General features: G+C 40.1%; 1 protein-coding gene across 1 annotated transcript; it reads right to left on the bottom strand.

Moving 5' to 3' along the window:
• Positions 1 to 8,219: 8,219 nt before the first annotated feature.
• On the bottom strand, positions 8,220 to 12,054 carry LOC139735358 (uncharacterized). Its single transcript, XM_071646103.1, has 3 exons — positions 11,901 to 12,054; positions 8,971 to 9,572; positions 8,220 to 8,369 (listed from the first exon to the last, which is right to left on the bottom strand). Exons 1-3 carry the CDS (start codon positions 12,052 to 12,054, stop codon positions 8,220 to 8,222), a joined length of 906 nt encoding a protein of 301 aa, XP_071502204.1.
• Positions 12,055 to 17,191: the final 5,137 nt, after the last annotated feature.

The following is a 17,191-nucleotide window of genomic DNA, read 5'->3' on the forward strand; positions in this document are numbered from 1 at the left end:
ATTATTATTATTATTACTATTATTATCAAAAAAGAAAATGTAATACACATTCGATGGAGCGTAAAGTGCATGGGTAAGACTATAGAGAAATATTAAATTCGTTCTCATTTTATATAGTTGCCCCTGTCCCACACCTTCCCCGGCCAGAAAAGTGAATAAAATGCTATCCCCATCCCCTACCCAAAATATTGCTTTTTTCAAAAATATACATTCGAAGAGTACAAGAAAAAAAAAAAAGTTCAGCACCAAGAGTCAACCGATGTCATGAGTATACATGATATTAATGGGTGCCACTTAAAATGACCATTAATTGTGGGAGAAATTTCATAATTTGACCATGCAGTTCTGCCTTTCCACCGCTCCGACTGTGTTTTAGCATTCCTTCAGGTAAAGGCGCTGCAGCTTGGCAACAGGAGTAGTGTGCCTTCCCACGAGTCTCTGTGTTCCCATGCGAGTGGAAAACGGAAAACGTCGAAGGACGTAATTGTCCGCAACATCCGTAGCTGTCCGTAAATATCCGTAAGCGGGCAAAACTGTTGTGATACGTTAACTTGCGGTTAATTTCGGATACTTACAGTGGACGTAAGCGAACGCAAACGGACGGAAGGTAATTTTTTTTGCGGATGGTCTGCGTCCAAGCCACGGGTAGTTACGTTCAGTTACGGATAGTTACGTTTGGTTACGGTTACTTGCGTAAGTTTGCGTCCGTGGCGTCCCTCTGCGAAATTTTGAACATTTCAAAATTTCGCAGGTTCGGCGACGTCATTTTGCGTTTCTTTACGGATGAGTTACGGACAGTTACGTCTACATACGTCCCTGCGGATGCCTGCGTCCACGCTGCGTCCCCCTGCGTCCACTCATTCGTATCTATCCGCGGCGGACGTAATCCATCGTAAAGCACTGTGTGACTGGGGCATTATTAAGTTTGTTTTTTCGACTTGCGTAAACTTCCGAATACTTCTGAATACTTGCGGAGAGTTACGCATAGTTACAGATTGTTATGAGTAATCATGGACAATGTGGTTTTCTCTGACGATCCCTGCTCAGTTAGTATTATGACGAGAAGGTTATCACATATCGGACTGTCTTATATTGTACAATAGGGAAAAGCTGAAGTTATGTCATGTACAACTTGTGAAGACTTTTCGCATTCCTTTAATTTGTTTTACAGCAATAGGGGAAAAATGAAATTTTTAAGTTTGAATTGATTTTGTGCAACTCAAACATGAATATATACATCATCAATGTAATATGTAACATGTATTATGTAATATAGATCGATAAGTTAAACAATAGAGGCGGAACGAATACATTACAGCCATGGAATAGACAAGCTTTGCTTTAGCTGTAATTGTGCATGGATAGTCATGACCTACTGCGTAATGTTAAGGAGACTGATATGATAAAGTTACCGTAATGCTTGATAAGTTTCCAGATATGAAAAATAAACATCTGGACTTTAGAACACCCCTCCATTTCCACAATATGAAATAAAAAATGTAATACACATTCCATAGAATGTAAAGTGGTTAAAGGGGATGGCGAGTACCTGATCAGTGGGAGTCAGTGCATGGGAATGCTGGGGGTGATTGTTCCAATCCTTGTGCGATTTATTTAAGAGTACATTATATCTCTTGTGTGAAAATTACTTGCTTCAGAATGGCCTCATATTCAAGTAATGTGCAGTTTAATGTTTCCAGGTTACCATGCCTTTGTGCAGCGACGGGGCGGTCGTTAAAGGCCCGTTAACTATCGCCCGACAGTGTACAGGCACGCACATTACTTGAATGATGATGATGATGAAGTCTTGTATAGCGCCGGTATCCGCCAAGTCAGGCGCTCATGGCGCTTGCTCCAAAATAAATACATAATTCAGCTTAAATTTCATGGGTGCACCGCTTGTGATATGACAGTTAAAATAAAAAGAAACAGTTCCAGGAAGTAATTGTCTCCAAATGTGTAAACATACATTCTTACACATTGGCTAGTTTTTCAATTTGAAGAGATGGGTCTTGAGGGCTATTTTAAAAGATTCTGTGGTAAGAGCTCTACGGATAGACTGTGGAAGGCCATTCCATATCTTTGCAGCAGCCACGCGGAATGAACGAGCTCTCCAAGAGTTGTGTGCTCTGTGTTCCACCAGCAGGTATGAGAGCATTCTGAAGCAAATAATTTTCACACTACATTAGATATATAATGTACCCTTAAATGAATCCCGCAAGGATTGGAACAATCATTTCAAGCATTCCCACTGATTCCCACTGATCAGTTACTAGCCATTCCCTTTAAAACTTTATAGAAATACAGTCGTTCTCATTTTATATAGTTTATCGCTGCCCCACATCCTCCTCGGCCAGAAAAGTAAATAACATGCTGCTACCCTATTCCCTTCCCAAGATATTTACCTTTTTCGAATAACATACATTCAGAGAGTGCAAGAGAAATAAGTTCAGCACCAGGGGTCAACAATGTCATCTGTATATGGGTGCCACCTAAATTGACCATTTGCGGGAGAAATTTCATAACTTGACCATGCAGCCGTTCTGAGACTCCATCGCTCCGACTGAGTTGCAGTATTCCTTCAGATACAATGCGCTGCAGCTTAGCAACACGGGTGGTGTATTTAGTAGTTTACCATGAGTCTCTATTCCCATGGGAGAGGAAAATGATAATCCCAAAGGACGCAATTGTCCGTAGCATCCGTAACTGTCCGTAAATGTCCGTAAGCGGTCGTAAGTGTTGTGATACGTTAACTTGCGGTTAATTTTGGATACTTACGGTGGACGCAAATGAACGCAAATGGACGGGAGGTAAACATTTTTTTTCTTTCTTTTTTGGTTGCGGATGGTCTGCGTCCAGGCTACCGACAGTTACATTCAGTTACGGATAGTTACATTTAGTTACGGTTACTTGCATGCGTAAGGCTGCATCCGTGGAGTCGCTCTGCGAAATTTTGCACATTTCAAAATTTCGTAGGCTTGGCGCCCTCATTTTGTGTTTCTTTACGGAATAGTTACGGACAGTTACGTCTACATACGACCCTGCAGATGCCTGCGTCCACGCTGCGTTCCCTTTGCGTCTACTCATTAGTATCTATCCGCGGCGGACGAGGCACTGTGTGACTGGGGCATAATTCAGTTTTCAACACACTACAGCAACGTACATGAAAGTTGTGAGAAATTCCTGCATACATCAACGTCAGTGGCGCTATTCATGATACAAGTAGCTTGAACTTTTGCTGGAACTGTGTTGGTGTCGTGCCTTCAAATAGACTGGTTTGCTAATATATTCAAATTTTTTTGCATGCCTTTCTGGCAAAGGTACTTCTTCACGACGTAAATGTATGCAAAGTGGTTAGGTCAGGTGTTAGTTGAAAAGGTCGTTACGTTAGGACTTAAGAAACTTGCATAAAATTTGAATGATTATGTTTATTAGTAAACCGGTCTATTGATGATCAGCAACTGCTACGTTTTGGCACTGTCAAAGCATTTTACACTGCGGGTTGTCAGGTGGACACTTGTCAGTGACAGTAATCTTCAGGACTGAAGGATGCAGAGTATAATTTCTGGCTTTTGTTTTGTTTTGTTTTGTTTTGTTTTGTGTTGTGTTGTGTTGTTGTGCTTTCTTTTTCTTGTACTATTTTTCATCATGTGATCCAACCTGAAACAGCAACAAATATTTTATGGTGAAAAGACCCACAAATGTACTGTAGGTCGAAATTTGGTGGTTTTTCTCTCCCTCTCTCCTTCTCACTCCCCCTCTCTCTCTCTCTCTCTGGCTTTTTGACACTTTTCGAAAAATGATGATCGGTGATATTATAATGTATGTCGTCTTTAGAGACTAATATAATTTTAAAAATGTGAAGTATAATAATGAAAATAATAACGGATGAGAAGCCTGTTGAAGTCAACCTTCTTTACTACGTTTTTGCCTATTTTCTTTTCTTCAATGTGGGTACAAAAAGTTCTGTTGGCGAATACTCACATTTTTTTTTTCAAAACTTTGAAAAAAAGTCTCTTATTCTAATTTCGTTCCAACGATTTTGATAATACTATGCATTTGAGAGGATTCATCTAACAATTTTGTTTATAAAGTCACATGCTCCATTTTCTTGATTTGTTTGTTTAAATATTCATGATTGCCTGGAATGTTTTCCATTTAATTTGTCCAAATACATTGTTTTATTTCTTTCGATGGATTTTGACATAACAAAGCACCGTCCTTATCGCACTGATAAACGATAAAAAAAAGCATTTACACGTCCACAAAAAACAACAACAGGAACTCAGCATGACCAATAACATTCCTCATTCCCTCCCGTCTCTCGCTCTGTCTTTTACAGTTCTGTCTGTCTGTATCTATCTATCTGTCTCTGTCTCTCTCTCGCTTGGGATATATAATATAGATATGACATATAAGAAGGGAATAATACATATATATATATATATATATATATATATATATATATATATATACATCTTATTCCCTTCTTTCTCCTGTTTACAGTGGTGCTCAAAAGAAATACAACAATGACTGTTCGTAGGATACAAGGTACATCTATTTTGCAATAATTGTTTCTATAATTGGAGATTCCCCATGGTCAATTGCCGAACATTTTCAAACAACGGACTATGACGTTATTCGATAGAAAACATGGTACAAAAACTGGATACACGTCAAAACTAATCTGTGCATCATATGACTAAATTTCATTACTGGAAATGCAAAGACGGAAGCATTTAAATAAAGAACAAGTGGACGACTTTTTTCCTAGATAATGTTCAGTTTAGCCAACAAATCTACAGACTATAAAAAGAGTTCCTTCCCTTCCTAAGCAGAGTCTGATCTGGGACAGATATTTGACATCGTAGTTTGTATAATTATGTAAAAAGACCACTTATAAAATCCGAGGTAGGTTGTCTCTTTATTGAGTTTTGTGCGTTAGGCAGTTGCATGATACAGCCATATCTTTGGCTCATTGTAACAACTGTTTCCGTGGATATAAACAGGGAAAACAATAATATCTTACCCAAGATAGCCCATAATGACCTTGGTCGCTGAGTTATTATCATTCTAACTCTTTGAGTCGTTATTTATGCATAACATTTAGCGTAAGACAAATGGAGGGCAGTGACACTTCTAGAATACTCTACGCTAATCTCTGTTAATTTGCGATGCATCCATTTCTGCATAACTCTTTGGTCATTGTTTTATCGCATCACTTCCATTTAAAAATGTTGGCAGAAAGCATAAAAATCAAGCTATTATATTTCACCATTCTTATTTCATGTATATAAATTTTGAAGGCATTTTTTTTTCTGAAAAGAAGAAACTGAGTTGTCTCAGGTCCAACGTTTTTGACTGACTAAAAGATTTTAACAATTATGTTCATCTAATCAAATGCAATGAGAGTTACATTACGCATGTCTGTACGGAAAATTCAGTTAACACTTCTTTTTTACTAAGTAACTGTGATGTAATCGTTGACAAGTAACGGAAATGCAAACAACTGTATGAGCAAAGAATGTCATCAATTTTCCGTGTCAAAATTGATATCATGTACGTTACATCTGAAAATAACATATAGCTGTTATGCTTGCCCACTACGCTTACCGAGTGTTACGGTTGTCATGGTAACAAATACATTATTCCGGTTTGGGGAATGGATATATACCTATCATAAAACTTTGGAGGCCCTAAGAGATAGGATTAAAACATTTCACAAGGATTTCATTTTCTGTGAATCACCAGCAATACGGCAATGAATGTAAAAAACAACAACCAACAGCTATATAATGGTGAATACGAATAATTTGATGGTATGAACTGTAATGATGAATGAGACGTGCTGAATAAAAGGATATCTCCGAAATGAATACCTCAGGCAGTCAGAAAGTGAAGAAACCGCTTACACTCCCATTTGTTTTAATAGATTAGCAGCCATAGTGTCAAGAATATACATTGATTTTGACTCTCCTGGGAAATGTATTCCTTCTATTATTGTGGCGTAATAAAATTCAATCAAGTGGAGGTTTTCCGTTCAAAAATGTGATTTTAAACAAAATATTTATTCGTCCTTGAAATGAATAATGTCCTTCTACGGTTTCGGTTTCCTTGGGTTTCAAAATGTTCTTAAACTTTCGACAGCTGAAAGTTGATATTTCATGCATGCCTTTAGATGAATACTAAGTTAACACTAGTTAAGTACCATTGAACATGATCAAAATTCGTGTGGTATTTCATATCGATAGCATAATTATGTATGACATAGACACTTCTGATGATTAACAGGGCCTATCTTAGGTGTTCCCCTCTCTCCCTCTCTCCCTCCCCCCCCCTCTCCCTCTCTCTCTCTTTCTTTGTATTTGTTGTTACCATTTGTTACCATTACTTGTAAACCATCGAATGTCTACAATCCTCAGTGAATATCGGCCAAATATGAGGAACGTCCTTAGTGCAATTACGCAACAGTCGCATCGCACTTTGCTGTTTGAAGCTTGCAAGTTCACGATTACTGTCATGCATGCCTGCTCATGCTAAGACAAATTGCAGAGTCCCGTGAATTTACCATGCTGTGATTATAGACTTCGCTAAATAGTTGAGCCTGTTCCTACATCAAACTCACTGAATAAAAAATATGTTGTCAATAAATACAAACAAGCACGTAAATCACACCGCCTTATAAGTTAAAATAAATCAGAATGTAAAGATCATCCTCAAGGAATATTTACACGTTGTGTCGAATACAGGACTCTGAAATACCACAGCTTAGCCTCTGAAATACTTATGAATGGCATATAGTCTGTACAAAGCAACAAGAAATGTTGCAAATAATAGAATAAAACGAATCCCGTTGTTAATGTCTACATGATGCGACTTTTCGTAAAAGCGTTGTTGTGCACCTCCATTAACTCTCCATCGTGAAACAGTTAGATTCCTTATGAAATCATATCGTTTATGGCCTTTTTAAGGTAGGTGATATAATAAATAGATTGGCAGTTAGAAAGCTCCATCTCATTAGGACGTCGTCGATTCATTTTATTCCTAAATACAAAGAGTTTTAATGCATGATGAAATCAAAAGATACCGTCTACATCTCGGCCACGTGCAATTTTACGAGCTATACTGTAAAATGGTGAAATCCGTCAACTTTGACAAAATGAATACACACTTTGTCTGATCATAATGAGAAAATATGAGTGAAAAAACCTTCTTTTTTTTGTTCACAGTGAAATAAATAGATTAAAATTGAATCAGCAGCATTACTGTAATGTTGTATAAACACCGAAAACAGAATGTCCTTGTAATGGGAGAGACTTGAAGAAGTACGCATGCCCAGACTGGTCACGTGCTATCCGATTCACTTCATCCAACCTGGTTGTCAGTAAGTTAGTCAGTCAAAAATAAAATAATGAAAATGATAGTAAGACCACAGACATGTGCAGCACATTTGAATCCTGAATGGTGTCATGTGCTTGACAGCTCTCCTTCGGTACTGCAATTTAAAGTCTTTCCGAAGAAACTAACTTCGACTGTCAACGCACCTGGTATTTCTTAAAAGATACAATATTCGGGTATTTCATACCCCTGGGTCTCTCAATGAATTCGGGGGTCCCACATGAACCACATACAATTCATATGACATCCTCTTCGGTTTAAAGAATGTTACATTAGAAGAATTGTTTCTATTCAGACTTTGATTCGGTGAAGATGTGGCCGTAGCAGTCCACGCAGCGTAAAGAGGAGATTTGCACAGCTCCAAAGTTTCGCTGAAAGTATCCTATGACACACTGTCATCATTTGTTTTCTCGCATTGCTGCAAATGGACGGGTAGTGCTCACGTGTGTACGACGACAGTTAACGCCATTCCATCTTCCGACGCACTCGACCTAATCTTGCGCTACCCTCACGGTCGGTCAGCGACTCATCAGTTTTACAACCACGCCACCTCTTCCACCGGTATTAGCGTCCGCATCATTACAACCTGGTCTCTGTACAGGCAAAATCGGAGTGATTTCACGGGGCAATCATTATCTGTCCTACGGTGAATACACATACTCAGCATCACTCGTGTTTAGTCAATCTCATTACTGAAAAGTGAAGACGAGTAGATTGCTCGGATTCCCCTATTGTAGGCAACTCTGTCTTTGTAGCTTGAAAACACAGGAATAGTTCACACGTCAAACGCGCCACTGTGCTTTCATTGTGCGCTGGAGCTGTCAGAGAAACAAATCGGTGATCTGCTGCAAAACATTCCTTCGGCGTCGTGTTGCGTGCTCCGACTGGCCCGGTGTCGCCTCATGAGCTAGCGTTGCAGCAACGGAGAGTTCTCTGGACACTCTTGGCAGATTCGAACGTGTTCTCCGCGTCTGTAAGGTTGTCAAATCAATGAGACAGAGAACATGAATCATCAGAATTGTAGCATTCATTGAGTAATTATTTGACAATGAAACTATGAGGTTGACAGCGCAAAAGCTTCTAATGCCATAATTCCTCTGTTAAGACAAGATACATTGTTTTGCAGGTATCATTTTTATCTCAAAACAAAGTAAAGAGAATCTTCTTTCATGGGAGCTACTACCCTTTATGAACACTTAGAAACGCTTGGAGAGTGGAAATTCAACATAAAACAGTCCTTGCTGTAAGTGTTCGACATTTGCAGTGAAAACCACACCAACATTTTAGTTATTTTTAACTGTTGCAGAGAAAATAATATCTTTGATTTCTATTACAGAAAAAAAAATGGTTTCACTGGGGACAAGACCCTTTCCTTTGAATTAAAGGCAAAAAGCACTGAAAGTTGAACAAAAGCATATGTATACAGACAAACAAACAAACAAAAAATTTACAAGATTAATTGAACGTTGAAGAGCAAAATAAGATTTTATTACTTCTTTCGAGATGTTACCTTTACTATGCATTAAGCTTTACTTAGCTTTACTATGCATTACTATGCCTTATTACACTCACATCTACACCCAGAGGTTCTCTTATGAGTGTGGTCTCTTCATTCAATCCCAGCATGTCTGTCCCGCGGGAACGCTCAGCTGACTCCAACCGCTTCTTCTTCTTCCTCTCCAATTTCCTCTGGATTTTCTTCTTTCGCCGCCTTTCCCTACTCAGCTCCTTCTTGCGTTCCCGGCTCGCTTTCCTCTCTTCGCTCTTCAATCTCCTCCTCTCCTCCTTACTCATTCCTCTTGTTGGAGTCCTTTCTCGCTCACCGTTCGAAACAGTGGAGGTACCACGCCCTTCCGACGAGTCTTTCCTCGGTTTCTTCCTTTTCGGCTTGTCCACACTGGACGTATTGACACTCGACGGCGGTTGCTCGACCCCTGTCGACGGGGACGCATCCGGCGAGCTGACGGCAGTAGGCTGCTCCAGATTTGTCGCTGTGTTGGTGTTGCTCTCCGTCAGTCTTTCACTCGACTCGCCTTGCGGTTGTGATGTCGAGTCGTCAGTTCTGTGGTTGTTCGCATTGGCCGCCACCGTGCACTTATTGGGCGATTCTGTGGTCCTTTTGTTACAATAACTTTCCAAGATTGCACGGGAACAATCATTATGGCAGCACTCACCTTTGCCCTACAATGCAATGCTGCCATCTAGTGAGCAGTTTTGCACAATAGGTCTCGGCGGCTCAGCGGCTTAAGTTCGTGATCTTTGGAAACTTGAAAAAGACAATCATTAATACAATGAAAGTTACCATGCGAGACTAATATAAAGTGAAGCACAGAAGCGAGAGAAGTATTCATGATGAGATGAATGGGAATAGTCTCGCGGTACAGTGTCGAAAATCAAATGGGTTCAACGGCACGTAATACCGTGAGCAAATACAGAGTTTGAATGATTTCTTCAGCATTTATTTAGCTCCAATGAATAATTCAAGTACGGAAAATATCGTTTAAAAAAAGCTGTTGATGGTTAGGAACATAATTATTCGCACAAAGAATAGGAGTCATTTTCCACCATTGATTTTTATCCTTCCCCTCCCCCCTCCTCCTCCTCCTCCTCCTCCTCCCTTGTTTTCCTTGCCGATATCGGTGTCTTCGATTTGCTTCTATTTCAATAAGGTGATACAGCAATGACTTCCTGTGCATTCCCTTTTTCATTCACCGATCGGGGATTCTTCCCTATTCGACCTGCCACCCGTTAACCTTGTAATAAGACGGCCATTAACCGTTACTATGGCTTCTACGTTATTTTTGATCCTATCAAGATACTACTAAGGTAGTCCCTGGACTCCCTGGGCGCTGTGTCGAATGCATGGGATCTTGTTGTTATTGTTGTCTTAGGCTTGCTTAAATTTGGAACTCCTGGGCCCAATTTCATAAAAGATGCTACAATAGCAACTCTTGCTGAAATGGCAACTTCCCATAGCAACAGCCAATCAGGAACCTCGATTCTTGTCGTAACCATGACAATTGTCGTTCCAGCAAGACTTGCTATCACATCAACTCTTTATGAAATGTGGCCCAGATATTCATATTTTAATAGCTCTCGCCCGCCTCTGTTTGATCTTTCAATATTGATACGTCGTGTGAATAACACGTCCATGTATTGTCCCTTCTACCAAAATTGTGATATGAGTGCCAAAGTAAGACATGAGTGCGTACTTTAGGATTATTATCTGAAACTTGCAGTGCGAGGGATCTCTCAAGATAGCTCGAACAAGAGGCGTATTAGCTGATGCAATATTAAGAATAGGAGAGAGAAGAAAACAAAAAGAGGCGGGCGAGGGGGAAGACACAGAAAGGGGGAAGACAACGGGCGAGGAAACTCGTGGGTGGGGGGGGGGGGATAGAAAATGATGCAACATGAATAGGGTCGGAAGAGAGAGATTGCCCGCTGAAATAAGTGTCATGAATCAAGGTGACCCTTTCCAATAAAACATCACTGAACCGGGGCGAGTGTGTTAATAACACACAGATTGCCATAAAAACTAACGGATGACATGCATTTTTCCCTCTCTCTTTTTTTTTGTGTAAACTTTGTTACCTCGTTTCATTTACGGCTACCATAGAATATAACCTTTCGGCCACAAGGAGCGGGGCGTTTATAGCGGCGGAACTATCAACGGTGACTAATCTGTTGATTCTTCGAGTACGTCACATTTTTGCGAGCAGTGAAAAAAATCATCGATGATGACTGGCTTAAGCAAATTTTCTGCAATTTCACTGATTTCCCTCTTCTAAGCTGAGTTTTACATTTCAATAATCCTTTACATAGGGATAAGTATGCACCATCAACAGAGCATAGTGAGTGAAACGCCGCAGGAATTTGCACAAGTTGATGTTCGGTATTTAACAACTGATAGGACTCGTTGTGGAATGATGAACGATGCCAGTATGATTAAGGGGCGTAGTCATTAATTATGTTCGAAACAACACATGACAAGTTTGCCTGGGCTTGTTATCAACATTACTTCTTGGGATCATACTAACCAACTCTGCTTTGGATAAGAAGTTAAAATGGATTAGACCTAATATCTACTTGCAAACTAACCATGGGAATGAATTTCTTAACATTACTGAGGTGGGATAGGCAGGACGAATAGACGAAGTTCCATGACGTCAAATGACGCGTTGCCGGGGGTGGGGGGGGGGGGGGGGGTGGGGAACAAATCACGTGTGTATTAAACGCGTTGTTTTGGCGCGCCGTACGCGTACCGCATACCAGTACCCGCCTGCCTATCATGGGACGTGGGATGCAACGCTTCTTCTGATTAAGTCTGCCTCCTTCATTAGGCTGAAGATTCTTGCAGACTGTGCTATTTACATTATAATACAGTTTATTTACAGATATATACAAGCACATACGCAGTTTTCGCCCCAACATGGCTTGGTGACGTCATTGGAACCTCATCTACAGTAAAGAGAGGTCTGGTTATTGCCATGGTTACTTACAAAGAGGTGTTTGGGCGGCATAGTAGCCCCTTTCCTTGCAGACCAATCGCAGAGCGTCGGCGAGTTCCGAACCACACACTCTGATGCATGAGGCTGGTCCCGCCACGGACAGCAGCGAAATTACCAGTGAGAGGAGCACCCTACAAGGGTCCATGATCCAGATTCTGAAGAAGCAAGAAAACAGAAAAGTCGAAATAATCATGAAAATCATCAAATTATCATTTTTACATCGTATGGATAATTTTACGAACAAGTCGATATCTCGCGATGGACGTCAAGACATCTATAGATAGCACAATATTTCCAGCTCTGCAAAAATCAATGTCAGTTCTCAATATACAGCTATGATGAATATTCAATATGCACCTTTGATTGCGACACTACATTATCGACAAGATTGGATGTATATCTTATGTATGCTACCGCCACTAATGCCCCCCGAAAAAAACCCCAAAATGGGTTTATTATGTGTATACACACATAACTATGGTTTTGTTCGCAAAGTGTTATGACAGCTTTGAATTTCATAAGTCATATATCACGGCATTCGGTAGATGAAACAAACAATTAATGTGATCCGTCAACTTATCATAAGATAACACTATTGCTAATTGCTATGTGATATATAAGAGCGACGCAAACAAGTTTAACAATCTTTCATAATTATGTAACGACATTTTCTGAGAGTCCTGGATTAAACCGGCTTGCAACACCAAAGTTTGCATTAGAGGATGGTATTCTATCCTCGAACAGGACGCATTACGAAACTCTTTAATGTACTTTAACATACCAACAATCTGTACTAGGTTAACGGCGGCTGCGACCAGCAAGCACCACGTACATGACCAACGTTATTTCAAACACACCACAAGACTCTCTTTTATAGTGGAGTAGACAGATCTACACTTTAATATCAATCCATTCACCCCCCCCCCCCCCCTTTCCATTGAATCGAAGGTGCGCCGGGAAAGAAAGCGTGGACGGAAATCTGGTTGCTATATTAGAATCCTCATATCGTCTTCTGTAAGAAGCTACACTTCCCCTACTTTTTCTAAAGCTCTGTCGATCATGTTACAAGGTCACCTTCGATAAACGAGCTCACTTCCGATTCTTAATTGAAAATCGATTTTGCTCCTGGTTCGGAAACTCTGTAACCGGTTGCAAAACCAGATCATCGCAGACGGTGTCATGACAAAGTTTCTTGAAATTTGGAAATACGGCCAGGATACGCTTGTCTGATCGGAAGTAGATAGATGAATCATCTAATTTGCCATGTTTTCATCTTCTTTTATTTCATTTGTCTGTCTAAAGTACAATTTTTGTAAATCCATTAATGTTAGTCTCTGATTTTAAGATATCGTCGCATTGCTGTGCAAGTCACTCATGTTAAAAGTTGTTTGATGAGGCGCCTCAGTGAGAAGCTGTGTGTGCACGCGGGATGCAGTACGCTATGAAGGGACGAGGGAGGGGTTCTGCATTTTGGCGGGATGCGGCAATCCTTGATTGTTTTTGGGGAAAGCAGAATAAACTCTTGGCACCTACCGACCGAAGTGTCGATAGTCTTTGGACAAAACATTATGATAACAATGGACTATCAAAATTGCTTGATCCTGGCCGGCAAAGTTTTCTCATTCAATTAGAATAAGCCTATATCTGTATATGTGCTGAATCTTCCATTGATGAAACTTTTACTAAACACCCATTCATACAGTTATACGGTGACATGGGCTTGCGAAACAATGTGGCATAACAAACACCATTATCACTATAGTCCTTGAACAGGAACGTTAGTGCACCTGGGTCAGAAACGAAATTATGGCAACAATCCATACCAGTCATCCTCAATAACAATTGTCGGTCATCGTCGTCGCCATTTTGTCGGTAATCGAGCCGAGAATGTTTTCTTATGGCGTTGACGATGTCGAAAACGATGATGTTGACGAATGGCACTTACTCAAGACGACATGGGATGATGCAATTACAGGACTTGTACCATGAGTCAGAGAGAGAGGAAGAGAGTGGGAGGAAGGGAGAGGAATCGGGAGAGAAGAGGAAGAGGTGGACTGGTGGCATTCCTTCCAATCAACCTCGACTACAAGGAACGAGAGAGCGATCAACACCCAGACGGTAAATATGTGATTACAGCCAATTGGGGCCTCGTCAGCATTCTCACATCCATGTCATGTTTATGTACGGTCCGTTTAAACATCCACCTACACCTGACTGAAGTCAGAGCGACATCCTTTAAAGGTTGAGTGTCGTGTGATTTTCACTCTGGTAAGTCTTTCTCGAGATTGAAAAAAGGGAGTAAGAAATATATCCTTGTGCACAGAAACTACAGACAAGTGGGAAATTTTGCTACGAAATTTTAATCAATATAATTCAATACGATATTCAATATCAACTCTATTAACATCAATAATAATTGGAGGTAGTAAAATGACAGAGGAACGCAAATGCAGCAGCAACCCAGAGCAGACGGTCAGACTTCAAATCTTATCATCGCTGATCACTAATTATCCATAAAAATGAATACGTACATGACATGGCTAATGTCTAGTTCAGAGGGACCTGCTTGTCAGCTTTGCAATTAAACTCATTTTGTACGAGTAAGATGAAATTTCAGTCACATTGTAGAAGTCATCATGATATGCCCACCAACCACTCTGTTCCAGTGTGCATGGATGTCACAGGAAAGAAAATCCCCATCGTTATTAATTGAAAGCACCACATGCTGAACCAAACCAATATAGCCTATACCACAGACCATGACTGCAGTGACTAATTTTTATCATAATTTATAATTATATATATATATATATATATATATATATATATATATATATATATATATATAATGTGATATTCCAAAAAGATGCATTTGTATTGAAGTAATATATGTACATGTAATACAAGTGTGCCAAGAGTGTGCAAATTTGCACAGAATGATATACCACATTCAAACCATATCAGATTTTGTTTGCTTTTGGTTTGTTTGTTTGTTTGTTTGTTATGTATGTGATGAAAATGTTAGCCTTCTTAGTTGAATCAGCTCAGCAGCCTCAGGATGCTGGAAAATGTATTTTCCAAGGGAAAGCGTTACATCATAATCACAACTTAACAGTTGTGATGATTATGAGTATCATTGAAATGTATTGTCGCAAGCGAATTTTTTTCCGTCTGAGAGCCGAATCGGTGATTTCCAAATGAGAGTTTCTTGCTTTAAGCATGGGTACAAGTTTGACCAGACTTCAAAATGCGGGCCATCGTATTCTTAGATCATCCTTTTCCTGGCGCAGCCGAACCCGACGGCTGAATGCTATAAGGCGCTCCCATACACTCCGCGGCATGGACAGGTTTGGGGCGGCCACGGGAAACTGCGTCTCTAACCCACGCTGTCAATGCACTTCGCTCCCAAATAAGGTGAATTAAAGGAGAGCTCACTATAAATCAAACTTGCGCCAGGGACAAAAATAAGACTTTGTTCATGGCAGATCGGTTAAGATGAATTCAGAGGGACGAACATCATTGATCAAGCTAGGAAGTGATTTCGCAGTATTTTCTTTGTAACCTTTTCCTATTTGGAGAAAAGCAAATACCACAATAGTTATGAATGCCGTAAGTTGGGATTCAAATAACATCCACTCCTATCGTGTTTTGCCATTTCATTTAAGATGATACACTTTTAGATCAACTGACATCATCTTTTGCCGGCATACTTATCTGATTTCACTCACTTATAACATGAATTGATTGATTTGAATGTACAATGAGTTTTTTTAGAGTCAGCCCCTGATAAAAACTATGTCCTTGCAGACATAAAGTTTGCAGAAATGAGATAACGAAGTCATATCACGATTAACATAATTGTAAACTGTTAACGTAATCATTTATGTTAATAACGAAGTGATGTTAACAATAACGAAGTCATTTCGTCGTTTTGTGAGTGAACCGTTCCAGGTACCTTTAAAGAGTGCCTCAAAAAGTCAGCCCGAAAACAACGTATCTTTGGCGATAATTAAGTAGCTTCAAGTAGACTCACTATGATGAAAAATGCTAATCAAAAGCCTCCTGGAATTACACGCCGAATATGATACGAACTTCCGAAGTGGATTAGAGGTTTATAGGGGAAGGGAAGGGCGGGTGGGGATGGGAGGAGAGCGGGGGAGACGACACTGTCGATACCATGGTGCCGTTGAGAGAACTGGAAGTAGGTTAGAGGAAAGAGTGAATTTAAAACTGCGTCAAGAAAATCCTCACTCGCAAAAATCAAGAAAGTACTTTCAAGGGTACAATGATACCCATGATACATTTTTCTGCGAAGTGTATCATGTCGGATACGCAACTCTGTCTGCAAATGTCGAAAACTGTGCACACGTAAAAAATAATATCCAGAGCGAGTACACGTTTGTAGGTAAACAGTCACATTTGGGACCCCACAGCAAATGGCCTACGTAAGGGAGCTCATGTACTCAAATTCTCGAATTCATAACAGAATGTGTAATCACTATCCAAATCAAATAGAAGAGAACAGTTTCTGACTATATAAATGCAAATTATTATTGTCTCGGAGCCACCAAAGACAAATAAAAAAGAACAAAAAGCAATCTTTATTCAAGTGCTAGCAATCCCTTGAGAACATTGATCTTGAGAGTACCTGATTGATTCAGCAGAGATTTCAATCTCAGACCAAAACTCTTGTACGGCATACTTTCTAGAAAGCACGGCACGACGAAATTGCAACGTGCATTAACGGAACTAGCAGTGCAATGTGTAAGAGTAGGTCCAAGTATAATGTATAAATAACACTTTTCGCATAATCATTGACAAAATATCAAACTCAGTTATGGTGAAAGTCGGGGTCAATCAATAGTGGGGGATAATAAAGGGACAAAACAAGAAAACGACAGGAAAATTACCCTATAATTGTCACAAGATTGGGCCCCTTACCGAAGGAGTTCGTTTTATCACAAAGAGGGTCCGTCTGTTGGTGACGCCATATTTCTCGTTGAAGGTCCAAGCATATTCCACTTCCAAGGGAGTTAATATAGATCGAATATTCAAGAAAATTCACCGACTCTTTCCTCAACGTGGGTTCCCACACTGGCACAATTCTGAGAAAATCGTCCCGGCATTCAGTGTACAAAATATTCCAGGGCTATACTTTCCTCGAAGGAAGGAAACAATTGAACTGAAGTATTCGATCTCGGTATAAACGTTGTAATGCTCTCCCGGCGGAGCACCTGATGTAACGCATGAACCAATTCTAGTCTAATGTTGGTCTGGCCAGA

Source organism: Diadema antillarum, unplaced genomic scaffold (assembly GCF_040938485.1).
Source record: "Diadema antillarum isolate AM-2024a unplaced genomic scaffold, OU_Dant_1.0 seq00000570_RagTag, whole genome shotgun sequence".
Lineage (NCBI taxonomy): Eukaryota > Metazoa > Echinodermata > Echinoidea > Diadematoida > Diadematidae > Diadema > Diadema antillarum.

Excerpts from the sequence above, each read along its gene's own strand:
- LOC139735358 (XM_071646103.1), bottom strand. The coding sequence starts at position 12,054 with ATGGACCCTTGTAGGGTGCTCCTCTCACTGGTAATTTCGCTGCTGTCC. Across the intron at positions 9,573-11,900 it reads TGCCGCCCAAACACCTCTTT|GTGAGTGCTGCCATAATGAT; the intron begins GTAAGTAACCAT and ends TGTAGGGCAAAG. Across the intron at positions 8,370-8,970 it reads GAGAACCTCTGGGTGTAGAT|ACGCGGAGAACACGTTCGAA; the intron begins GTGAGTGTAATA and ends ACAACCTTACAG.